The 27,926-nt window shown below is 34.6% G+C and overlaps 2 protein-coding genes across 3 annotated transcripts in view; one reads left to right on the forward strand and one right to left on the reverse strand.

The window, feature by feature from the left end:
* On the reverse strand, positions 1–27,698 carry aimp1a (aminoacyl tRNA synthetase complex interacting multifunctional protein 1a). The gene is made up of 7 exons (XM_065295353.2): positions 27,581–27,698; positions 24,096–24,229; positions 20,097–20,210; positions 15,822–15,986; positions 10,076–10,281; positions 7,451–7,619; positions 1–291 (listed from the first exon to the last, which is right to left on the reverse strand). Coding segments are annotated over exons 1-7 (957 nt in total). The 5' UTR covers positions 27,583–27,698; the 3' UTR covers positions 1–124.
* Positions 27,665–27,926, forward strand: part of tbck (TBC1 domain containing kinase) — a 66,944-nt gene continuing 66,682 nt past the window's right edge. Inside the window, exon 1 of one of the 2 annotated variants that reach the window (XM_065295350.2) lies at positions 27,665–27,795. The gene's annotated coding sequence lies outside the window, so the exon portion shown is untranslated. The remainder of the gene's footprint in view (positions 27,796–27,926) is intronic. The other variant, XM_065295351.2, reaches the window with a different exon arrangement.

Consider the following 27,926-nt stretch of genomic DNA (forward strand, 5'->3'; position numbering starts at 1 on the left):
TAATATTTAAATACTTTATTTATCACATTTTCCCTTCATCAATGCAATTAAAGAGGTCTTGAGGATAGGCAATATGCTCCTCCTCTTCTTAAAGGAGGATTTATCACAGGTTTGTAAGAATTTTCTATTTGATGCCACTGTTGCTCATTGTCTGGGCCTTGCACGCGCCTTTGCCGGCAACCTCGAATGCAGCTCCCTTATAAGTGGCCACGCATTGGTCATCAGTACGTAGATCTGGCTGAACTTGCTCCCAAACTTTCTTCTTAGGGTTCAACTCCTTGTCAGGCTCACCTAAAGCAGAAGATAGTACTGATAAGTTTAACATGGCCTTTTCCCAACACTCTTTTACAAAGCTAGAGAGGAATTTTAAGAAAAAAGACAAATTTTGAGTTGAAATCAACATCCATATCCATAAGCCAATTCATATTTTACCATATTGGAGCTGGAACACAATTATAGCATACAACGAAAGTCAGTGTGGTCCAGTGTTGACCCCATAAATGTTTTTAATTATATGGTCTTCAATATGAAGTCTGGAATGGCATGAGGGCATCAAAAACTTTTCAAAAAAGCCACTTTCTTTGTTTTATCAATGGAATACCATGAAAGTTACATAGTTTTTTTTCTCAACCTCTACCAGCTTGATCAAACAAACAAACAAACACTGGTTCTGTGGGTACAGTCTGTCCCTATAAGTTTTAATAAGACCAGATACAGACATATGCGGTAAACACAAACCAAAAAACATTACTAGTCTTTCAGAAGTACAGATTATACGGAACCGTCATTTACATGGTAACATACCAAACAATAGCACAACATTCATTTAAGAAAAAACACAGAACATTAAGACGGTAAACGGTAAATATACAGCAAAGAATATGAAATGTGACCTTGGATCACAGAACCGGTAATAAGGGTTAATAACTTTTCCATTAATGTGTAGGACAATATTTGGCATAACTGTTTAAAAATTTGGAATCAAAATGACCTTTAAAGTTGTCCAAATGAAGACCTTAGCAACACATTATGATAGTGATACCAGTTTTTTTTATATTTGTAAGGAAGGAAAATTCAACTATATCTATCTTCATGGAACATGATTTTTTGCATTTAAAAAAAACTACAATATTGACCCATACAATGTATTGTTGGCTATTTCGCTACAAATATACTTCTGCAACTTATGACTGGTTTTGTGGTCCAGGATCATAAATATGAATTTCAAAGTTGGGGACTTTCATTCATTTGTGTAATCATGTACATTTATTCATTTGTCAGATGTTTTTAAACATGAGATTTAATAAACCTAAGACCTTCATAAGCCTGAGATTTAAACTTGAGATAAAACTTTTTTTTTAAATGTCCCATTTTTCACTCCTAAAGTCAACTCAATGACTGTAGCATATTTTTCAAATGGACCTGAGATTTAATAAACCTGAGATTTAAAAAACCCAACATTTAACAAACCTTAGATTTATTTTACTAAAGGTCCAATTTTTCCTGCTAAAGTTACTCAATGACGTTAGCATCTCTTTCAAAGATTTGATGCCATATTTATCCAAAGGACCTGAGATTTAAGTCTGATATTTCATAAACCTGAGATTTAATAATAAACCTGAGATTTAACAAGGAGATTACATTTTTATTCAAGGTAATTCAATTACTATAGCATCTTTTTAAAGATTTGATGCCATATTTATCCAAATTGACCTGAGATTTAAAGTTTATTAAAGGTCCCATTTTCACTCCTAAAGTCACCCAATGACTGTAACATCTTTTTCAAAGATTCAATGCCATTTTTAACAAAATGGATCTAAGATTTAAGTCTGATATTTAATAAACCTGAGATTTAACAAGGAGATTACATTTTTATTAAAGGTAATTCAATGACTGTAGCATCTTTTTCAAAGATTTGATGCCATATTTATCCAATTGGACCTGAGATTTAATAAACCTGAGATTTAAAAAAAAAACAAGATTTAAAAAACCCAAGATTTAACAAACCTTAGATTTATTTCAATAAAGGTCCAATTTTTACTGCTAAAGTTACTCAATGACGTTAGCATCTCTTTCAAAGATTTGATGCCATATTTATATAAATTAACCTAAGATTTAAACCTGAGATTTAATAAACCTGACATTTAACAAACCTGAGATTAAATGTTATTAAAGGTCAATTTTTCACTCCTAAAGTCACTCAGTAACTGTAGCATACTTCAAAGATTTGATGCCATATTTATCCAAAGGACCTGAGATTTAAGTCTGATATTTCATAAACCTGAGATTTAACAAACCTGAGATAAAACTTTTATTAAATGTCCCATTTTCACTCCTAAAGTCAACTCAATGACGGTAGCATCTCTGTCAAAGGTTGAATGCCATATTTATCGAAAAAGACCTGAGACTTAAGCCTGAGATTTAACAAACCTGAGATTTAACAAACCTGAGATAAAACTTTTATTAAATGTCCCATTTTTCACTCCTAAAGTCAACTCAATTACTGTAGCATATTTTTCAAAGACTTGTTGCCATATTAATCCAAATGGACCTGAGATTTAATAAACCTGAGATTTAAAAACAAAACTCAGATTTAATAAACCTGAGATTTAAAAAACCCAAGATTTAACAAACCTTAGATTTATTTCAATAAAGGTCCAATTTTTACTGCTAAAGTTACTCAATGACGTTAGCATGTCTTTCAAAGATTTGATGCCATATTTATCCAAAGGACCTGAGATTTAAGTCTGATATTTCATAAACCTGAGATTTAATAATAAACCTGAGATTTAACAAGGAGATTACATTTTTATTCAAGGTAATTCAATTACTATAGCATCTTTTTAAAGATTTGATGCCATATTTATCCAAATTGACCTGAGATTTAAAGTTTATTAAAGGTCCCATTTTTCACTCCTAAAGTCACTCAATGACTGTAACATCTTTTTCAAAGATTCAATGCCATTTTTAACAAAATGGATCTAAGATTTAAGTCTGATATTTAATAAACCTGAGATTTAACAAGGAGATTACATTTTTATTAAAGGTAATTCAATGACTGTAGCATCTTTTTCAAAGATTTGATGCCATATTTATCCAATTGGACCTGAGATTTAATAAACCTGAGATTTAAAAAAAAAACAAGATTTAAAAAACCCAAGATTTAACAAACCTTAGATTTATTTCAATAAAGGTCCAATTTTTACTGCTAAAGTTACTCAATGACGTTAGCATCTCTTTCAAAGATTTGATGCTATATTTATATAAATTAACCTAAGATTTAAACCTGAGATTTAATAAACCTGACATTTAACAAACCTGAGATTAAATGTTATTAAAGGTCAATTTTTCACTCCTAAAGTCACTCAGTAACTGTAGCATACTTCAAAGAGTTGATGCCATATTTATCCAAAGGACCTGAGATTTAAGTCTGATATTTCATAAACCTGAGATTTAACAAACCTGAGATAAAACTTTTATTAAATGTCCCATTTTTCACTCCTAAAGTCAACTCAATGACGGTAGCATATTTTTCAAAGACTTGTTGCCATATTAATCCAAATGGACCTGAGATTTAATAAACCTGAGATTTAAAAACAAAACTCAGATTTAATAAACCTGAGATTTAAAAAACCCAACATTTAACAAACCTTAGATTTATTTTACTAAAGGTCCAATTTTTACTGCTAAAGTTACTCAATGACGTTAGCATCTCTTTCAAAGATTTGATGCCATATTTATCCAAAGGACCTGATATTTCATAAACCTGAGATTTAATAATAAACCTGAGATTTAACAAGGAGATTACATTTTTATTCAAGGTAATTCAATTACTATAGCATCTTTTTAAAGATTTGATGCCATATTTATCCAAATTGACCTGAGATTTAAAGTTTATTAAAGGTCCCATTTTTCACTCCTAAAGTCACTCAATGACTGTAACATCTTTTTCAAAGATTCAATGCCATTTTTAACAAAATGGATCTAAGATTTAAGTCTGATATTTAATAAACCTGAGATTTAACAAGGAGATTACATTTTTATTAAAGGTAATTCAATGACTGTAGCATCTTTTTCAAAGATTTGATGCCATATTTATCCAATTGGACCTGAGATTTAATAAACCTGAGATTTAAAAAAAAAACAAGATTTAAAAAACCCAAGATTTAACAAACCTTAGATTTATTTCAATAAAGGTCCAATTTTTACTGCTAAAGTTACTCAATGACGTTAGCATCTCTTTCAAAGATTTGATGCTATATTTATATAAATTAACCTAAGATTTAAACCTGAGATTTAATAAACCTGACATTTAACAAACCTGAGATTAAATGTTATTAAAGGTCAATTTTTCACTCCTAAAGTCACTCAGTAACTGTAGCATACTTCAAAGATTTGATGCCATATTTATCCAAAGGACCTGAGATTTAAGTCTGATATTTCATAAACCTGAGATTTAACAAACCTGAGATAAAACTTTTATTAAATGTCCCATTTTCACTCCTAAAGTCAACTCAATGACGGTAGCATCTCTGTCAAAGGTTGAATGCCATATTTATCGAAAAAGACCTGAGACTTAAGCCTGAGATTTAACAAACCTGAGATTTAACAAACCTGAGATAAAACTTTTATTAAATGTCCCATTTTTCACTCCTAAAGTCAACTCAATTACTGTAGCATATTTTTCAAAGACTTGTTGCCATATTAATCCAAATGGACCTGAGATTTAATAAACCTGAGATTTAAAAACAAAACTCAGATTTAATAAACCTGAGATTTAAAAAACCCAAGATTTAACAAACCTTAGATTTATTTCAATAAAGGTCCAATTTTTACTGCTAAAGTTACTCAATGACGTTAGCATGTCTTTCAAAGATTTGATGCCATATTTATCCAAAGGACCTGAGATTTAAGTCTGATATTTCATAAACCTGAGATTTAATAATAAACCTGAGATTTAACAAGGAGATTACATTTTTATTCAAGGTAATTCAATTACTATAGCATCTTTTTAAAGATTTGATGCCATATTTATCCAAATTGACCTGAGATTTAAAGTTTATTAAAGGTCCCATTTTTCACTCCTAAAGTCACTCAATGACTGTAACATCTTTTTCAAAGATTCAATGCCATTTTTAACAAAATGGATCTAAGATTTAAGTCTGATATTTAATAAACCTGAGATTTAACAAGGAGATTACATTTTTATTAAAGGTAATTCAATGACTGTAGCATCTTTTTCAAAGATTTGATGCCATATTTATCCAATTGGACCTGAGATTTAATAAACCTGAGATTTAAAAAAAAAACAAGATTTAAAAAACCCAAGATTTAACAAACCTTAGATTTATTTCAATAAAGGTCCAATTTTTACTGCTAAAGTTACTCAATGACGTTAGCATCTCTTTCAAAGATTTGATGCTATATTTATATAAATTAACCTAAGATTTAAACCTGAGATTTAATAAACCTGACATTTAACAAACCTGAGATTAAATGTTATTAAAGGTCAATTTTTCACTCCTAAAGTCACTCAGTAACTGTAGCATACTTCAAAGAGTTGATGCCATATTTATCCAAAGGACCTGAGATTTAAGTCTGATATTTCATAAACCTGAGATTTAACAAACCTGAGATAAAACTTTTATTAAATGTCCCATTTTTCACTCCTAAAGTCAACTCAATGACGGTAGCATATTTTTCAAAGACTTGTTGCCATATTAATCCAAATGGACCTGAGATTTAATAAACCTGAGATTTAAAAACAAAACTCAGATTTAATAAACCTGAGATTTAAAAAACCCAACATTTAACAAACCTTAGATTTATTTTACTAAAGGTCCAATTTTTACTGCTAAAGTTACTCAATGACGTTAGCATCTCTTTCAAAGATTTGATGCCATATTTATCCAAAGGACCTGATATTTCATAAACCTGAGATTTAATAATAAACCTGAGATTTAACAAGGAGATTACATTTTTATTCAAGGTAATTCAATTACTATAGCATCTTTTTAAAGATTTGATGCCATATTTATCCAAATTGACCTGAGATTTAAAGTTTATTAAAGGTCCCATTTTTCACTCCTAAAGTCACTCAATGACTGTAACATCTTTTTCAAAGATTCAATGCCATTTTTAACAAAATGGATCTAAGATTTAAGTCTGATATTTAATAAACCTGAGATTTAACAAGGAGATTACATTTTTATTAAAGGTAATTCAATGACTGTAGCATCTTTTTCAAAGATTTGATACCATATTTATCCAAATTGACCTGAGATTTAAACCTAGATTTAATAAACCTGAAATAAAATGTTTATTGAAGGTCCCATTTTTCACGCCTAAAGTCACTCAATGACTGTAACATCTTTTTCAAAGATTTAATGCCATATTTATCCAAATGGATCTAAGATTTAAGCCGGAGATTTAATAAACCTGAGATTTAATTTTATTAAAAGTCCCATTTTTACTACTAAAGTTACTCAATGACTGCAGCATCTTTTGCAAAAATTTGATGCCATATTAATCTGAGATTTAAACCTGAGATTTAAAGAGTAACTAAACCCCTGGTCAGAGCCTGACTCCACCCACTGGCAATATTTGAAAAATGCAAGAAATGTGGGCAGATCCCAACGGAGATAGAGGGGATGAACTAAGCTCATATCAAGTGTGTGATGAGATCGTAACAAGGGCGTGGTGAGCTTGAAACTGCTTACATCACGAGTCATTTTTTGGACCCAACATCCAATGGGAAAATTCAACTGCAGTAGCCACCGTTCAACCTGAAGAGGGCAGCAATCAGACGTTTTTACACCATATATTGTAGTATTGAAACACTTTATATCCAAATGTCAAAAAAATTACTAAAATCGATGAATAGCACTAATAAAGCATCATTCTTACAGATCATTAACTAAAAAAAGTTGGTTTAGGGTTTAGTTACTCTTTAAAGATAAACCTGAGATTTAACAAGCCTGAGATTAAAACCTGAGATAAAAAATATATTAAAGGTCACTGGCTGTAGCATCATCTTTTTATCGATTGGACACCATGAATCCCACAAACACTGAGAATCCAGTGACTTTCATGTGTGTTGTTGCAACCTAGCAACTAAACATTTGATTAAAGTTAAAAACTATGACTAATAAACTAATAAAATCTGCAACCCAACTCTTTGAAACCGAGTTAAAACCAAGCCAATGAGTGTTGGAGCTTGTGCCATTCTTTTAGTGTCAAATATGCATCAGTCAGTTTGTGACCCATCTGTTGGTCCTAATTTACTGCTTTATACAAAAGAAATGGTAAATCAATGACTCCAAATGACAAAACTCAAGTGTGGTCGCTTTGACTAATGTGCACAGATGTAGTTAATGAAACATTATTGGAATAGTGGACAATGATCTCACATTTCAATGTAATTTGCAGGTGTAGAAATAGAAAAACAAACCTGGGAAGCCCTGGAAGGAAATCCTGTCGCCGGGCACGGATCCACTCGGGGGGTCCAGGATTTCCACCTTGTCTGGAGAGCTGGCACACATGACCATGGCTTGGGACAACACACCTCTCATCTTGGCAGGCTTCAGGTTGCACAAGAGAACAGCCATACGATTCTGCATCTGAAGTTTGAATATAAAAGCTTAATAGCTCCGGTCACAGATCATCACGGTTTTTAATCCGTTAAATATGTTCGCAGTTTCCGTTCATAGACTGTTATGGGGTTTGTATTTGTTGCAACCATATTTCTAAAATTTGGGACATGAAAGAACATCAAAGTTAAACAAACAAAATGAAATTCTTCCTATAAGTGTGTCATTCAAAGGTCTAAACAGCATCAATAAAAATGTACTTTGAAGAAACAGTAGGCCTGTTTATAATAACATAAATATTGCTTTTTACGGATGAAAGAGAAAACAGACAAAACAGACCCCTTAAAAATAAAAAAAAGGAAATAAATAAAGGAAGCACTTTAAAATTACTTCATCCACCTAAACACCAGAGTACGAAATGTAGACATTGCTTATGATCACAGCTATAAATCCACAAATGCACGTTGTGTTAAAACATCTGTAATTTAGTCCGAACCAGAGAGGGAAATCCAAAACGATTAAACGAAAGAGGGAACCAGATGCTTTTTATAGGTGTAATATGAATTTCTGATGTACTGCTAGGAATCCCCTAAACATATCGTAAACTCGGGGTTCTGGAAAATAATACATGCCGTATACAAGGAGCGGATTTGTCGACCTGCACGAAGCACGTCAGTTTAGACATTTTATATGAAACAGTAAAAAGTGAAATATGTCCTTTCGAAATATTCTGACACATAACACCTAATTAACAAGAGTTACATTCAGTCTTTCTGGCAAACAAACAACGCTTTCAGATAAACGTGTCGAGATTTATTCCCCAAAACTTTGTCCAGTAGCGGTGTAAATACTAGTTTCAATTTTCTATCAAATGGACATCTTGTGTAAACATGACCCTGTCTTTAAAATCCAGGCTAAAGTCCCATAATCTACGGTAATAATAAGATTTGATTTTGGAGGATACTCAGTTCACACTTCATCTCTGGATAAATGTACAAAGTCAAAGTTGAGTTAAAGAAAGTTGGTTTTAAGGGACACTCCACTTTTTTTGAAAATGTGCTCATTTTCCTGCTCCACTAGAGTTAAATATTTGATTTTTACCGCTTTGAAATCCATTCAGCCAATCTCCGGGTCTGGCGCTAGCACTTTTAGCATAGCTTAGCATAATCCATTGAATCTGGTTAGACCATTAGCATCCAGCTCAAAAATAACTAAAGAGTGTCAATATTTTTCCTATTTAAAACTTGACTCTTCTGTAGTTACATTGTGTACAAATACCGACAAAAAATTAAAAGTTGTGACTTTCTAGGCAGATATAGCTAGGAACTATACTCTTATTCCAGCGTAATAATCAAGGACTGTGCTGTCGTACCATGGCTGCAAAGGCGCAATGATATTACATATTGCCCGAAAACAGTCCCCTTAGTAACTTTCAATAGTAGAGGACTATTTTCGGGCGCTACGTAATATCATTGGGCCTACGGCAGCCATGTTACAGCAGCAAGTCCTTGATTATTACACCAGAATGAGAGTATAGTTCCTAGCCATATCTGCCTAGAAAATCGCAACTTTAAATTTTCTGTCAGTCTTAGTACACGATGTACCTACAGAAGAGTCAAGTTTTAAATAGAAAAAATATTGAAACTCTTTGGTTATTTTTTAGCGCGATGCTAATGGTCTAATCAGATTCAATGGATTATGCTAAGCTATGCTAAAAGTGCTAGCGCCAGACCAGCTGAATGGATTCCAAAACTGTAAAAATCAAATATTTAATTCTACAGGAGCTGGAAAATGAGCATATTATAAAAAAAGTGGAGTGTCTCTTTAAAGGGGCCATGTCATGAAAATCTGACTTTTCCACGTTTAATGCTACAATTGGGTTCCCAGTGCTTCTATTAACCTAGAAAATGTAAAAAGATCAACCCAGTAACTTAGTTTTGGTAAACCATTCTCTTCAACCACGTGAAAAATAGGTAATTGAAATTTGGCTCTCCTTATGATGTCATAAGGAGCTCTTATTATAATAATACCACCCGTTAATCTGCACTATCCAACCACAGCACTGCCATTTAGTGCAGAGAGAAAGAGAGATAGAACATCATTCAGAGCACAATTAAGTTCAAATTGCATCAAACTACCATCATTGTGATCAGTGTTTCCACTTATTTGCATTTTAAAGGACACACCCAAAAAGGCACATTTTTGCACACACCTCCAATTGGCAATTTTAACATGCTATAATAAATTATCTATATGGTATTTTGAGCTAAAACTTCATATGTGTACTCTGGGGACACCAAAGATTTATTTGACATCTTAAAAAATTATTGTGACATGTCCCCTTTAAGGGTTCATTTGGATCAGTGTATTTGCTTTACTGAAAAACCGATTAAGTAACTTTTAATTTTCAGACGCTGAATTCAGAAAAAAACGATTACAATAAAAACGAGGTAAACAAAGCTGTCATGGGACAGATGGGTCAGTACCTGTTCGAGGGGTACGTGTTTGACCAGGCCGCTGACAACGGTGCGAGGAGCCGCTTCGCCTACATCCACCTGCTCAACGTAGAGAGCATCGGCATCGGGATGCTTGTCGGCACTGATGATGCGGCCCACTCTGAGATCCAACCGGGACACGTCCACTTTTGCGTCCTCCTGGGGTGGGGCAGCCGCTTTCTTCTCTTTCTTCTCACCTGGATTAAAAAGCGCCAGAATGAGACTTGTTTTGGTCTGACAATTTTTTTTCACAGTTGTGTAAGTTGAATGGGTCATTATTTAGCACACCATAAATGTTAGTAACTCAACCATGAACAGGGACAAACTGTATATGAAGTGCTATTATAAGAATGTTTATAGAGACATTGTACCAACTTCAGCACACAGGGTTTTATGACACGTGCACTCGGGGGAAATGTGCACTCGGTTTGTGAGGCACTATTAATGCGATTCTTTGAAAGTTATTTGTAACTCTTGGATCCCTGAGGACCTTTTGGGATACTTTATAAAGTCTACAACTGGAAAGTATGCCGGCTTGTCGTCTCTGTTCTGATTCCGGGCTTTTCCCAAAACTAAAAAAAGCTTTGCCAACACTCTTTCGTACGTTGTTTGTTTCCAATTATTCCGGTCATTCGGAAATTTCATGACTATCACCATTTCCGGAGCTGTGGGGTGAAGCGGTCGACCCCGCAAGTGTTAACTAATAACTTTTCTTGTGTAAATCTCTGTGCCAAAAAAAAACTCTCGGTGCAATGATCTTTTATATGTTTCATTTTATAAGGGGCAATTTGGTAAAACAATCATATTGCAATTATTTTGACAAATACATAAACTGCTAAATCTTTCATCACTCTTACTTCAATGTCAAGACAAAAAAAAGATTTTTTCATCTGACTTACGAGTTTCCTGATAAGAAAAAGTTAAGTTCACTTTGCATTCCCACAGCTCAGATTTTGGTCCACTTGTGTCATGTTTAGTTTTATGACTTATTAACTACTTAATAATAATAATAATAATAATAATAAACCTATTAATTAATTAATTCTAATTATAATAATAATACAACTTTTGTACAATTTTACCCAAATGTCATCTAAATGTAAGGATTGAATCATACGTTACTGACAAGAAAGAGAAAAATATGAACTATAAGTACATGAAAACATTAAATGAGAGGATATAAAACCGGCCTTTAACATCTGGCCCACAGTTTTTTCTTAAAACTACAGTGCATAAATAATACCAAAAACAATGAGTGATCTGTACTTGAGTTTGAACAAAGCATTCCTGAGTTAAGGAAATCAAAAATTAAAATCATTTTCATATTAAATAACCACAAATGGAAATCAGATATTTTTCAAATGTTCTATTGCCAAGGGCAGGAATACTACAGTAAGAGATGCATCGCCGTGCAGACAAAAACGTCAACAAATCTGGTTTGTTTTTTAGATGGGTCTGACCTTAACTCACTGCTGACTTTTGTTCTTGAATAATTATAAAGTTGAACAGAATTAACCTCTTGAGCTCTGGCCACGCCCTAGGACCCACCGGTGGGTCCGTGGGGAGGTCATAAAATTATTTTGTAAAAATCTATAAACTGTAAAGCACAAAAATAGTCATATATGGTATTTTTTGAAAGAGAAGAACCTCTGCTTTAATTCCCATGATATTTGCTTTAATTTTACATAAAAGAAAATAATAAGGTCTAAATCTGTTCTTTCACAACCACCCCCCCTTGCGAAAATCATATGAATAATGTTCATATTTCATATTTATAGCACACAAACTCACCAAACATATACAAATGAAAGCTCTCACTCTCAGGAATGTCACTGTGTACTTTATTTCACCGATCTTATACATTACAGTGACATAACCAATAATAATTTTCAAAAGAATCACGAAAACTGAAATGACTTATGTAAACAAGCAAACGTATGCATCATATTTCTGCGAGTCTAACCCTCCTTTCGATTAAAGCTAAATAACTTTTGCTTAGAAGATGCTATCAACAAAAATATTTTTTCTCCTGTTTATTGCCACCTAGTGGAATCAAAAGAGATTGTCTAAAGCGACATAGACCAAACATGTCCTAAATTACAGATTCTTAAATAAAAACTTAATTAAAAAATAATAAAAATCTGAGTTTTTGTCAGTTTTTATCACAGTATTGTAAACAAATAAAATACAAAATATGCAATATTTTACCCATGTTTTAAAATTCAGAGAGTTTTCTGTCAAATGAAACCATTTGTATCAATTTATTCCAAAGTATGCGAGTAACTGTGGATTCACACCAGCCGCGGGAGAGGCGGCAAAAACGCGCTATTCGCGCGTAGTTGGACGCTTGAACATTTGAGTTCACTCGCTTCATTCTCGCGTGAAAGCCGCGGGTGAAATTCTAGTCGAGAAACTAGAAATTCACGCGGAAATCCGCGTCATGGGAGGGGCTTCTGCGACTCCGCGGAGACTACACCACTCCGCTCGCTTCCTGTAATCACGTCACTACTACAGCAAGCTCCTGATTGGTTAACGCGGCGCGGAATTCCGCCAAAGTTCAGATTTTTGAACTCGCGCGTTTCCCGCGGCAACGCTCAATTCGTGCGGAACGCGCGGAACGCCCCGCGGCTACCGCGCCGCAGGATGCCTAATCGCGTGTTTGCATTGACTTAACATGTAAATCATCCGCGCTTGCCGCCTCTTCCGCGGCTGGTGTGAATGCACAGTAAGGCTCTCTTTTAAATTCTGGTATGCCTAATTCTGTAAAAAATTCAAAATATGATGCAGAGCTGAAGAGGTTAAACAGGATATTCAGGGATAAATGCAAGTTACAGTCAACGCACAAACTATGTTAACAATTTCCAGGTTTAGATTACCCAAAAATGAACATTTTCATTTAAAGCTGCAATTTGTAACTTTTTTTAACTTTTTCCCCGTCATTAACTCGTCAATTAAGAGAAAACGCTTCCCTGCGAGTTTTTACGGCAATCCATATTTCTAATATTATCCACTAGTTGGCGCTCTTAACCAACTTATAAAACACTAAAGCATTTTAAAAAATGCAATTTTTTCAGCCTTTTGCTCAAAATTTGGTATTTTTGAAGAAACGTACCCATATTTGAGAGGTGCTGAAAAGAGAACAAATGAAGATGGGATGAATTTTTTTTTTTAAAGGGGCTGAATGTAAGTTATTACTTAAAAAAATCTTTAAGATAGAGTTTTCATTTGTATATTTATGAGGCAACCATAATGTAATAGAAAGAATGACACCTTGAGTGTCCTCCACGGTTGTATCTGTCAGCCTGTAGGCTCTTTTCTGTGTGGAGAAGTCGGGTCCGAATTGGCGCGAAATTCAAAATGTGACGTCATGCGCGTGCTCGTCTACCTTTGCGTTCCATATAGACGCGTACAGCAGTCATTAGTAAGCAGCGGAAATCGCTAGAATGTTTCAAATGGACTCTGTAGACGGAAAGAAGCGACCAACTTTCAGCACAATCCAGACACTTACAGAAACTCCTCGTAAGTTTAAAAAAAATCCTTATCTAGTGCGGCCAAAATAGTGCGTGACCGGCGTCGGGGAAAAGACAAGAGTAAACATCGGATTGGCATTTGATGCTTGGAGGGAGCTCCGGTCAGCGCTGGGTATGAAAACAGACCTTGAGCAGGTTTCCTTTTTACTGCAAAGGTAAGACATAGTTACAGGTCATCTGTAATATATTATGTTATTGTTTTTGTGGTGTAATGCTAACGATAGCATTTATTTTGTGGTGTAATGCTAACGATAGCATGTAGCACAGGACCGTTTCAAAAGTTACTTTCTTATATGAATTATCTTTATTCAGAGCACGCGTGCATTAAGATTGCGAGTGTCGGGAGTGTGTTTTACAGTGTCGTGTTACAAAACTTTTAGAAGTAGACTTCTGTTGAAAATATAAAGTAGCACTGCAACATTTTGCTAAAATATGGTCCGTCAAACAATATCCTTACAGTACTGTAACTTTTCTTACATTTGTAAACATGCTGGTGAATCTCAATGAGCTGTCTGTGGTTGCTACGGCAACTCTGGTTGTTGTGGTCGTGCTCGTACGAGTGTGCCCACCGAGAACGAGCATGAGACTGGCTGCAGTTTCTATAACGGCCACTGGTGTCAGTAACGGTTAGAAATTTCTCAACTTACGGAGAGCACCTTTAAAGCAGCTGTTCTTTCATTTGATATATTGTATATTTATATATTTTAAGAACATTTTCTGGAAGGGATTTGTGAAAATCATAAAAAATGCTGATGCTGGCTGAAAACGTAAAACAAATGCTGGCAGGAAAGAGTAAGTTTGTAAGTTAAGTTGTCGTGTACAATTTTTGGGAAAGGTCAGTTTCAGAGAGGAAATGTTTTATAAGTTAACATCATGTTGAAAGATCCTAGCATCACGTAAAAAATGTTAGCATCTTTCAAAAATCATGTTTACAACATCCTAGCATCATGCTAAACATGTTAACATCGTTGTATTATTTTTGTAGCCTGAATTTTGCCACAGAAAAACACTTACATTTTCTTCAGAAAAAGAAAGATCTAAATGTATAAATTATAATTATACTTTATATTTAAAAGTATTTTTATTTTATTTACCATGAAACGAAAGTAGAGATTGTCTATTTTTCTGTATGGGGACGCATATTCGAGTGAAACGGCTTCTGAAATTAGAAAAAAATATAGGGCGTGACTTGATTTAATCCATCAAGAACTGACTGGATTGTTGAAAGTGGGGCCATGTTGCTTATTGCCGCAATCTTTTCCCAGACAGAAACAAGTCTTCGATAGCCTCGCCCCCACGCCATTTCTCGGGACAGGAAGTAAAGACAGGAAGGGAGGTTATTATTTTTGATAAAGAATGCATGAGCATAAGTCATTTATAAAAACAATAAAAAATTAGGAGTTAAAACATTTTACGTTTTTAATTTCAATTTCATGGTGACTTTAAGGTTAAAAAAAAGAGATGGCGATATACAGGCAAAAGTTACAGACTACAGCTTTAATACATATGAGGAAAAACAACTGAATGGTAAGGGTCATTTTTTAAGGGAACTATTTATTTAATTCTGACTTTTCCTTTAGTTTACAAAAACAATAAATTTCGTTTGTGACGATGCAGTTACAATAAAATCCATAGGGCAACCAATTAAAGTGACGGTCATACTGAGTGTGGTTGTCACATTCCCAACTGGACAATAAAACCATAACAGCAAAAGAAAAGATTAATAGTGAAGAACAACAAACAAAACTATCATATGACTTTAAAGGTACTGTAATATTTTTTTTTCTTTTCTTAAGCTGTCCAATGAGCTCATAAACTGTACATAAAATTCTCTTTTTGGGTTCGGTGGAAAAATAGCATGCTGGTTCGAAATGACACGAGGTAGCGCGAGCACAAAACTATTTTCATATTTGGCCTTTCGAATGGCTCATTACCCTGCTAAATCTTCCCACATTCATACATCATATTTAATCTGCAGTATTTGCGTATAGTAAATAATTTAATGTGCTATTCACAGCACCTATTCAAAGAGAAGATCGTTGTTAGCCAAGCGCTATTGGCACGGCTGAAAAGCCGAAAGTGTTGAACGTCTCTAAAAATGAATCCATGCCAAGAAACTTTACCGCGGTGATGAAAACTGTTATAAACGGACTATTCCTTAAAAATACAAAACAAAAAAAATATTAGTAGTTTATAGGTACGGTTACCTTTCTTCTCAGACTTGATCTTTTTAGTGGCTTCATTGTCTTTGGCAGGTGGAGGTTTTGTAGCTGGGGCAGGTGCAGAAGCGGGCGGGGCAGGTGGAGACGTGGATGTTGGTTTAGTCACACACTGGACGCTGGATTCGACTGCAGGCACGGCCAACTCTTTTACTGAAATAAAAACAAAAAAATGCCTTTGAGAATCCTAAAAAGGGCTTGTGATAAAAACATACACAACCTTTGATGAAAGATAGTTTACATTTGACTGAAATGGTTTGCATGACTTTAAAAACCTTTTGACTGGCTCTGAATCCTTGAACTTAGTAATAGAGAGCAATTGTGCCAACATATAAATTTCTTTCATTACAAAACAATTTAAACAAATGTTTTCAAAATGCATGACTTGGACCAAATAATGAAGAAAAAGCAAATTAAGAGCCCAGAATAAGACTAGAATAGAATAGAATACATTTCTGGTAATTCGAGGCAAAAGGTGACTACACTTATTAACGACATTGTTAATAGACTGTAAAAGTGAAAATTGTATTTACTTTTAAAAAATTATTTGATTAGTAACACTTAAAATATCTTAAAAACTTTCATCAACTACAATTTTCTCACTTTAAAGGGAGTTAAACATTTGATTTTTACTGTTTCCATTCAGCTGATCTCCGGGTCTGATGCTACACTTTTAGCATAGCTTAGCACAATCCATTGAATCTTATTAGGCCATTAGCATCGCGCTAAAAATAACCAAAGAATTTTGATATTTTTCCAATTTAAAACTTCTGACGGAAATTTAAAAGCTGCGGTTTTCTATGCAGATATAGCTAGGACTATCCTCTCAAACTGGCCTAATAATCAGTGACTTTGCCGATGTAACATGGTTGCAGCAGGCGTAGTGATATTACGCACTACCTGAAAATAGTCACCTTGGTAACTTTCAACTTTTCAATTGGTAACTATCACTACGCCTGCTGCAGCCATGTTATGGCAGCAAAGTCCTTGATTATTACGCCAGTTTGAGAGTATAGTTCCTAGCCATATCTGCCTAGAAAATCACAACTTTTAATTTTTCGTCAGTCTTAGTACACGATGTAACTATAGAAGAGTCAAGTTTAAAATAGGAAAATTCTTAGTTTTTTTTAGCACAATGCTAATGGTCTAATCAGATTCAATGGATTATGCTAAGCTATGCTAAAAGTGCTAACACCAGACCCGGAGATCAGCTGAATGGATTCCAAAACGGTAAAAATTAAATGTTTATCTCTTGGGGAGCTGGAAAATGAGCATATTTAAAAAAAATTGGAATGTCCTTTTAAGAAAAAATATTAAAGAGGAAAAAATCTAAAACATTTTCTTGAATTAGCTTAAAAATATAAGCTTTTTTAAGTTAAATATTTCACTAAAAGTGAGAAAATTTTAAAAAATTAAGAGTAACCAATTGAATAGTTTTTTCTTTCTTTTTACAGTGCAGTAACATTAGTGTTATGAAGTTTGCACACTGAGTCTAAAATTCTCGTCTGACATTTTTTCGCACGTTAAAGGTGAGGTGGATGATCTCTGAAAGCCAATGTTTAAAAAAATAAATACAACCTCACGTTGTGTCAATCACGTTTACCCACTGCCTCCAAAATCTTACTCTGTCATAAAAAAATCAGATTGAGATCAGTTTTCTTTATTTTTGTGTTATAATTTTATTTAAAGGGGACATTCCACAAGACGTTTTTAAGATATTAAATAAATCTTTGATGTCCCCAGAGTACATATGTGATGTTTTAGCTCAAAATACCATATAGGTAATTTATTGTGGCATGGTAAAATAGGTATTTTATGGGTCTGAGCAAAAATGCACCGTTTTTGTGTGTATCCCTTTAAATCCAAATGAGCTGCTCAGGTGGGCGGAGTCTCAAGCGCTCACGCTCTAGACAAGAGAGGGAGATTTTATCACGAAAGAAGTTAGTAAGAGATGTTCAGCATTATATATTTGAACAAGTTTAAAAAGTCAATCATCTGTTTTATGCATACTAAATACATGTTTATCAGCAGATGGGCAACATTGTGGAATAAAAATAAAGACTTTTATGTCTCATGCTGCCAGTGTTTTAAACAGGCACAATGATTTTCAGCATGTTACAATAAAATCCACTTCCACATGTACTCAGAAGTTTACTTTTTGACCAAACCACACAAGCGCATTTAAATGATCTGTAATAAAACAACACGTTTAATGCTTAAACTTTAGAGAAACAGATCAAATGACATGTTAAAGTTTATTGTGTACACATAATGAACACATTCGCGTTTCTGTCAGTCTCTCACTCTCTATCTTGTGACTCCTTGTATTCATTTGAAACTTCAGAGAAACATTAAACAACATATTTATGCTTATTGTGTATGATAGTGAATACGTGTTGATCTCTCACTCTGTCTCGTGCAGTGCATTAATCCTTGTGTTCATTCATATAAACTTCAGAGAAACATATTAAACAACATACTTGAAAGCGAACTGTCGCGTTGCTCTCTCCCTCTCATTCATTCGCTCTCTCGCTCTCTCTCTTGCACTAAGTTAAGGTTAATCCTTTAGAACGTTAATTCAATCTTTAGAAAGATTATTAAAACTACAAGTTATAAGATTGTAGCCTCCTGTTTGTGTTTGAGGGAATACAAACACGTTGTGCTGTCAGTCATTCTTTCTCTCTGTCTATCACACTCATGAGGCAGCGTCATGGTTGGATAGCGCAGTTGAAGGGGCGGTATCATTATAATAAGATCCCCTACCTACGTCATGGGGGGAGCGAAATCCGAATGACCTAAATGATATATTCACATGCTTGCAGAGAGAGCCTTACCAAAACAAAGTTACAGGGTTGCTATTTTTCATGTTTTCTAGGTTGGTAGAAGCACTGGGGACCAGATTATAGCACTTAAACACGGAAAAAGTCAGATTTTCATGGAATGTCCCCTTTAATTATTTAATTTTATTTCATTATTCCATAGCAAGCATTTAGAAAGGTGACAATTTAGAGCCATTGTACAAGCGAACGGCAAAATCCAGAATGGCGTCTGACAAGTTGATTCACTTTCTCGCAGCAAAAAGCGCAGAATACAAAGAGAAGGATTATAAAGACAGATTGTGGCAGGTGATTGCGAAACAGGATGGTAGGTACTGATTTCAAAACAAAGGGCGTATAAAAGATTGTATTGGGCTCGACTTGTTGCTAATGTCATTCATCCATTCGTAGTGTATAGTGCTAATTATATTTGTATTGTTTGCAATGTTTTTGCAACGGATTGAATTAAATGCATTGGACTCAGTGTGTGTGACGGAATTTTTAAGGATGATGAATATGAAAAAACACAAAAATATTCTACCATAACACCCTACTTGCTTGTGTAAAATAAATAAATAAAATAAAATAAAAATAAATAAATATTGCACGACCCTAAAGGTTAGCGTTGTTTATCTAATAATAAAAATAACACGACAACATGAAGATGTTTAACAGGACTCTTACAGTCCCGAACAGTGAGTTCTGAACTATATCAAAGCGGGTGCCAACGATTGCAACACTGAATTATGGAAATGACCCTTCAAGGTTTGGCGCTGCTGTGTTTCATGTGTTTTTAACAGCGTAATTCACATAAATGATGCAAAGCAGGCTCACTTCTATGGTGGCAGATGGTCCATTTGAAAATGAAGAAAAGGGGAAACAATTTGGAGAAACAATAGTTCTTTCCAGACAGACAAACTAGAGCATCTGCTATTACAAATGTGAATGCCAAACGATAGCACAGCGTGGCAACTTAAACTTTTATTAAATTCCCACCATGTTAAATTCATAACAGATGTGACTTTTTGTAATTCCGTTCATTCATTATTTTTCAGGAAACAGATCCATTGTTGTTTATATTATGTCTTCTCTCTGGCCAACACAGCTGGCAGATCCTTTATTAACAGTTTATTGAATCAATACACGTTTTTTATAAGTTTGGGCACGAACCCATGACACTTCTGTTACAAACGCAATGCACTACCAATTGAAAGAAAGCAAGTGTTTAGCAATGTCTGGTAGACACTAAGCAGGAAAGAGAGAAACACCTACTGTATGCCCATCTATGTGGCAAGAAAAAGCCAGATGTATAATGTGCATTAAAATATAAGTCTGTTCAGTTGAATGAATCTTTAAGTAATACTTCACCTAAAAACAAACACCCATTTGGTTATAAAGTACATACAACTTGATTACTTCCAACACAGCTTCTTGAAAGATATTGTACCTCCTCTCGCTTTTTCCTTCTCAAGCAGCTGTCTCTTCAGGTCTTCAATGTCCTTTTTGAGCTTGGCGTTCTCCACCAACAGCCTCTTCTCCTCTCTGGAGGTCGCTTGAACAACTGCATTAAACAACACATTCATGAAAGCACTAAAGATTCAGATCTAATGCTGCTGTAACCATCCCTGTGTCTAAATTCATCCCAGTGAATCAGTATATCGTGTATGCAGGTTCGGGCACTGATAAGGACCCTAGCTCACTTGACATTGGGACACTCACTGTTTACTTAGTTTCATGTGACGTGGCTGCGTAAGCGCGTTGTGATCATTCACAGCTGGCAAAAACAAAATTTTTAATTTTTAAACAGTACATTGTGAAAAACGCTGTCATTATTCTCTTACATATCCATGCACAAAATTGGAGGAATATAATACATTTTTAAATATCTTTTTTTTTTACAATTTTAATAAATATTATTACTTTAAATATTTAGTAGATTGTGGTCCCTTACTGTCTGGCGATGTGTGTATATATTTAAACTATAACTAAAACAAATGTTTGTCTTTATAAAAGTTCGCATTTCAGGGTTTCCCGCAGAAAATTGGTTAGTTAAGGTGGTAGGGTTGGGCGGGGCCGAGGGCGTGGCAATCAAAGGGGCGGGGCGTATGCGTCATGATGAAAATTAAAATATTTTAATAAAATTAACTCTTTCACCGCCAGCGTTTTTTAAAAAAGTTGCCAGCCAGCGCCAGCGTTTTTCATGATTTTCACCAAATTTTAATGCCTTCCAGAAAATTTTCTTCTTTAAATATATAAACATACAATATACCAAATGAAAGAACAGACCCTCTGCTTTCAAAAAAAAAAAAAACCGTTTCATCCTACCTTTAGTGGTTTTTTGGTAATCAGCTTTTGAATATGGGTAGGTTTTTGCAAAAACACCATATTTTGAGCAAAAAGCAGACATAATTCCATTTTTGTGACGGACTTTTCATAGAGATCCCTTTCAGAGCGATCTTTAAAACAGACACGGACATGCATGCTTACCATAGGGCAATACTTACGGGTTTAAAAAGATGCGGAAGGGCGCCACCTGGTGGATAATAGCGGTATTGCGGAAAGACGGAAAATCTCGTCATTGGCGGGGGAAGCGTTTTCTCTTAATTGACGAGATATCTCGTCAATGGCGGGGAAAGAGTTAAAACACTCAAATTAAACTTAATTTTGAAGAAGCTATGATAAAAAATGAACACATACTAGATTATTAATGAATTAAATGTTTTTACCTCTAACGGGAATAGCTGCGTGATGAAGTGAAACTAAAGGGTTAATCAACTAAACTGCCTTTTGTACAGCTAATTTTTTTTTTTTGGATGACATAGTTAAGGCGGTAGGGTTTCCAAGCTTAGGCGGGCAGCCTTAACTGAAATATGCTGCGGGAAACCCTGCATTTCATGAAGTTTATTGAGTTGGCTCGTACATTTTACGGTTGAAGAGCTTCAGAAAAGGTCATGTGATTTCTGGTAAGGGAACATAGTGAGCATCGATGCTCACTAGGTTTTGCATTGTGGGAATTTTTTGGGAACTTACGTTCTAGTGCACTGGAAGGATTTTGTGATTGAGACAGTCCTTAAAATGGGCGATTTCCTGACCAGTGCCCTGACTAGCGAACAAGGGTAGCTGAGACACAGGGCATGTGTTGTCGGCACACGAGCATAGGAAGTCCATGAAATTCGTGATTCTTATAGTTTGTCTTGTTAAAAATAAAAACAACCGAGCATTAAGTGCATTACGATCAAAACTTGCACATAAACATATAAAAAACGGTCTCCTTACTAGGGCTGTAATGATTAACCGTGTGTCCCATTTAAAATGGCTGTCTGAAATCGATTCTGAATCGTAAGGCTGCGTTTCATGCACAGCTTGTGCGTGTACTACGGCATTTGGTCAGTAGGAAGTCCTTATCAATCTAAAATCATTATGAGTCGGAGTCAAAAGCAACACTCGTTAAACAAAATCATTCAAAATATTCTTAATTATCATGAAAATACCTGAAACAATTTGAAGAACAGCAATATAAATATTCCTGCAGACATTTCCTGGAATAGCATTTGTAAAGCTATTTCTTCTGTGGCACAAAGGGAGTTTCTGCACGAGAGCGCCCCCTGGCGTTGGGATGTGCCGCGATTTTACCGTAATTCATTAAAATTCATTCATTGAGAAAACGCGCATTTAAACGATTAATCGTTATAGCCCTACTCCTTACCTTACTCGATTCAAAACAGTAAGCTAATGAAAGTTACTTATAATTTTGAGCTGTGGGATCTTATATCAAGAGAAATATCATTAGATTTTTTACGAAACGTAAATCTGCAATTTTATGCTTTTAACAGAGATGGCGATATAGAGGCAAAAGTTACAGAAAGTTTGCAGCTTTAAATACTCGTTATGCTAAAGGACTGAATATATAAGATTAATGCCACATATTTTATTGTTATTGTGTTGCTACAAATTATATAAACAGCGATAAACTGAACGAGCTTGTCGATTTAACATTACACTTTAACGGTTTAAAATCTATTGCTATATGTAAAAAAAAAATCGGTTTTACAGAAGAGCAATCTTCCAATCTCTCTGATGAAGCCAATACGGAAGCGACTTAAACTGCAATTCATCGACTGGCTCTCAAAAAGAGGCGATTCCCAAAGACCCCCCATGTTAAAATAAAACTTTAAAGCAGAAAATTATATTAGTCCATTTTGTTACTATTTATTCAGTTGAGAAGAAATTATGTTTTTTGCGGAAAACATTCCAGGATTTTTCTCATTTTAATTGAATTTAATGGACCCCAACGTTTTAACATTTTAATTGCAGTTTTTAAAGGACTCTAAACAATCCCAAATGACGCATAAGTGTCTTATCTAGCGAAATGATTGTAATTTTGGCAAGACAAATAAAAAATGATGCACTTTTAAACCTCACGTAATACGTCATCACGTCAAAAGGTCACGGATGACGAATGCAAAACTACGCCACAGTGTTAACAGTGTGGAGAAAGAGGACCGTTCTGACGTTGTTATATGTCGAATGATACTAATTTATGTAAAAAATAAGACCCTTGTGCCTTGTTTGAGATTGTTTAGAGTCCTTTGAAACTGCAATTTTAAACTGCATTAAAACTGTTACGTGTGGGGTCCATTAAAGTCCATTAATATTGGAAAAATCCTGGAATGTTTTCCTCAAAAAACATAATTTCTTCTCAACTGAACAAAGAAAGACATCAACATTTTGGATGACATGGTGGTGAGTAAATTATCTGGATTTTTCTTTTGAGAAAATGGACTAATCCTTTAAAGTTCTGCATAATTAAGGGCGTGGCCACTTGAGTGATGAGTGAACTGTCACTGCTGTCACTACCGTTGAGCTAGGTGGGTGTGGTTTCAGCAACCAGCCACTTCAGCTTCATCCATGTCCCGCCTCTACCAATTTTCGGTTATCCACGAGTGATGCATGGTGATGCTCTGCCAAGATGGCGATGGCAGGCTCCGCCAACTATTGGCTTAAAAAAAAAGCTCTCGACAAACCTATGGGTGACGTCACAGACACTACATCCATATTTTTTACAGTCTATGGTTTTAACGTGTTTAACATGTAGACTAATTAAATTTTTATGTGAAGAACTCAGTTTGGTTTTGCTGAGATTGTTTTTGAAAAAGCACCAACGCAAACAATTAGTTGCTGGCTGCAGTTAACTTCATGGCCACCGGTGTCGCTATTAATGATTTCTGAACTTACATCTAGTTAGAATTTAGAGTAATTCAAAGTATTTAGGCTTAAGAATCACGCTGTGATGTTTTAGAATTAATCCTACTTGGAATCCTGCAAAATGCTGTGGACTGTAGGCCAATGTCTATGTTTATGAATGTGATTCATTCAAATCAAAGCCAAAACAGGAACCATTTGACCCCTAGATCACAAACATCAAGCTCTTGGTTCATTGACTCACTGGCTTTCTCCTTTAAAAGTTGGACCTGCTGCTTGAGGTATTCAATGATCTGGTCAGCCTCCACGGCCTTCTGTTCCAGTCTCAAGAGCGAGGGTGTGTGGCCTGACATCTTGAAAAGAGATCGCACCAGGAACCTGGAAAAACAAGCCAAGGGAAAGATCAAACGTGGCAGAAATTCTTAGTCATTCTAAACATGTAAAAAAAAAAATAAGCAGACCTGCAATGACATCCTATTCGTTTTTGGGAACGCACATAAGCATCGAGACGATGCGGCCTGCGTAAATGAGATCTTTCAGATCTTTGGCACATGTAAACACGAGGTGTTTGGGCAAACTTTACACGGTTCCTTGATTTGAAACTTACACCAATCCAACGCCAAGTTTCTGTCGACTTTCCCCTCCATGAAAGCGAATAAGTCCGACATCGGCGGCCAGACGATCCAACAACAGATCGCCTTCGTGCCAAACAACTTGCAGAAACCTCATGAAAGCATAAATTCTTCCATATAAATCGTTGATGCAGAAAACCTTGTTTGTAATTCTCACTTTGGTCTCTTTGTAACCCTGAACTAAAGTCATCTGCAAGACTCGCCTCGGAAATCTCCAGGTCAAGTAGACCGAACCAAATTCCTGTACACAGAAGAGGGCGGGGGAAATCGAACCATATGTCGTTTTAATTGAGTATTTGGACAAATACAGAAGTTGCATCACTGTCAACTTTGTTCCCGCCACCCTTATAAAAGAGTTTGTGATTAAGGAATCCTCTTTGGCTCCATCAGGATCAAACAATTCCCATTCAGTCATAAGACAGCTGGCGAAGCAAAACGGACACATTACGCATTTGGCTCCTTTGCGAAAGGATTAAGGGAATTTTTACAAGGCGTAGGGAAAGAGCACAACACATAATGCAGGGTGGTGCTAGAAAACAACAGCTGGCTCGGGATGAAAACAAAGCTTTCGGATGAGGAAATTAGAAACACAAAAAAGCTGGAGTTGATAATATCGTGGATCAAAGTCTCTTGTTTTTGAAGTTCTTGCATCGCTTTATATGGGTCTGTGGTGGAAGAATTTATGAGCGCCATGACAGGACGGTTTTCATTTGCATAACCCCTGAAAATAAGAGCGTTCCCAAAAAACAGGTTCAGAGAAGCTTGGATGTCACTGTCTTCCCAAAATGCTCTGCAATAGCTGTCATCTATGACCTATAAATGTTAGTCAGGCAACCAATATGAAATTCACCAAAATAAAATTAAAACATTTGACAGCATTTGTTAAAGAAATACAAGAAACATCTGAAACTATATATATATTCTATTCAACTTCTGCATAAATAGTGAAAACTCCTTTGGGAAAACTTAAGTGTAGAATTGCAGACAGGGTATTTAGTGAGGTGTAGGAGCGGTACAATAACCTTTTGTTGACAGCAACTTAACATATTATGTTTAAAGACTGCTGCAGTGATATACACCTCCACAATAGAGCTATTTAACTGTTTTATAACCACATGCAGAAGATTTATTACTTACTTATTGATATTTACAACACCTTCATGCATTAGTGCTATGCCTTGGCCAGTGACTTATTTTAGGAAGACCATTAGGCAAGGAGTCTATTAAGGTAAACTATAAGCACATTATTTAGAATGAGATAAGGCATTTATATTACATATGACCACGGGTAAATATATTATGTGGTAATATTTAATATATTAACATGCACAGACCTTTTGTAAATTGTGACCTTTTTGTACATTTGTGTCAATGTAAAAAAATATTGAGAAAACTCAATTCAAGCTTGCAAATATGTTTTATAAAAAAAGAAAGTAGGAAATGAAAGACAAGAAAAAAATAAAAGAAAGGATACAAGATAAAGAAGAAAGAAAAGAAAGAAAGAAAGAGAGAAATTAAAGAAATATAAGAAATAATGAAATAAAAGCAGTAAATTAAATAAGAAAGAAAGAAAGAAAGAAAGGAAAGAAATGATGAAATAAAAGTAATAAATTAAATAAGAATGAACAAATGAATGAACGAAAGGAGAAAATGAAAGTAAGAAGTAAGAGAAAGAAAGAAAGAAAGAGATAGAAAGAAATTATGAAATAAAAGTAATAAATTAAATAAGAATGAACAAAGGAATGAATGAAAGGAAAAAATGAAAGTAAGAAATAAAAGAAAGAAAATAAAAAAGGAGAAAATGAAAGACAAATAAGAAAGCAAGAAAGCAAGAATGAAAGAAAGGAAGAAAGAAAGGAAGAAATTAAAGGAAAAATGGAAGAGAAAAATTACAGAAAGAAAGGAGGAGAAAAATAAAAGACGGAAAGAAAGAAAGAAGGAGTAGAAAAAAGAAAGAAAGAAAGAAGGGAGGAGAAAAATGAAAGAAAGTAAGAAAGAAAGAAGTAAATTAAATTAGAATGAATGATTGAAAGAAAGGAGAAAATTAAACAAATAAAAGAAAGAAAGAAAGAAAGAAAGAAAGAAAGAAAGAAGAAAATTAAACAAAAGAAAGAAAGAAAGAAAGAAAGAAAGAACGAAAGGAGAAAATTAAACAAATAAAAGAAAGAAAGAACGAAAGGAGACAATTAAAGAATTAAAAAAGAAAGGATGGAGAAAATGAAATAAATAAGAAAGAAAGAAAGAAAGAAGTAAGACAAGCAAGCAAGCAAGAAACAAAGGAAGAAATGAGAAAATGAAATAAATAAAGAAATAAAAAATAAAGAAATAAAAATAGAGAAAAAATTAGATTAAATAAGAATGAATGAACAAAAGAAAGAAAGGAGGAGAACATTGAAAATGAAAGAAAAAGAAAGGAGAAAAATGAAAGAAATAAAAAAAGAAAGAAGTAAATTAAATTAGAATGTATGATCAAAAGAAAGAAGAAAATTAAACAAATAAAAGAAAGAAAGGACGAAAGAAAGAAAGACGAAAATGAAAGAAATGAAAGAAAGTATGGAGAAAATGAAATAAATGAGAAAATGAGAAAAGAATGGATGAAATGAAACAAGGAAGTTAAATAGGAAACGAACGAACGAAAGAAGGAAAGGATAAAATTAAAGCAAGGAATAAAAAAGAAAGAAAGAAATGAGAAAATGAAAGAAAGAAAGAAAGACTACTTCTACTGTTATACATGTTTGTACGTTGTTTTATATGTGCGTTTTATATAAGAAAGCAAAAAAAGAAAGAAAATGAAATAAAGGAGGAAAATTCGAAAGGAAAGCAAGCAATTAACTCTTATTACTTATTAAGAAGAGCACAAGCATTAGAATGGTTTTAGACGATCAACCCTCGTTCATAAATAACAGTGTGTCAGAGTTTAAAGGCACTAAAGCTGATGTCTGGCAGCAGGATCAGATTCAGGACACACATGACGAATAATAGAGACTTAACATGTCACTTCTGACACCGACACGTGTCCGTGATACAGCACTATAACACTACGTGTGTTGTCCGTTAAACCGGCCTATAAAGATAAACATTAACACGTTTTACTTACATAAAAGTGTTAGATTATACTTTATCTTCTGTCAGCAGCAAGTCGCACGCTCGAACTCGTCTCCGGCCGTCGTCGCGAACTGATGGCGTCACAAGCACGTGACGTTCAGCTGCTTACAGGCGCAGGAAGAGTCTGATCTATCAAAATCACACATACATCTGTAATGTTTTCAATGTAGAGGCACGTCAGGTGGGTGTTTTATTCCAACTAAACAGGTATGATGCTGATGTGATTTTGCATTTGTGATTCACGCGTTTAGAGTATACGCCTTGGTTTATTTTGAGATTTGGGTTTCCATTCTCGTATTATGTACATCATATACATTGTGTATTATATTGGTTTCTTC

Source organism: Paramisgurnus dabryanus, chromosome 4, assembly GCF_030506205.2.
Source record: "Paramisgurnus dabryanus chromosome 4, PD_genome_1.1, whole genome shotgun sequence".
Classification (NCBI taxonomy): domain Eukaryota; kingdom Metazoa; phylum Chordata; class Actinopteri; order Cypriniformes; family Cobitidae; genus Paramisgurnus; species Paramisgurnus dabryanus.

Excerpts from the sequence above, each read along its gene's own strand:
- aimp1a (XM_065295353.2), bottom strand. Across the intron at positions 20,211-24,095 it reads ACTTTTAAAGGAGAAAGCCA|TTGTTCAAGCGACCTCCAGA; the intron begins GTGAGTCAATGA and ends TGTTTAATGCAG. Across the intron at positions 7,620-10,075 it reads AACACGTACCCCTCGAACAG|ATGCAGAATCGTATGGCTGT; the intron begins GTACTGACCCAT and ends TTCAAACTTCAG.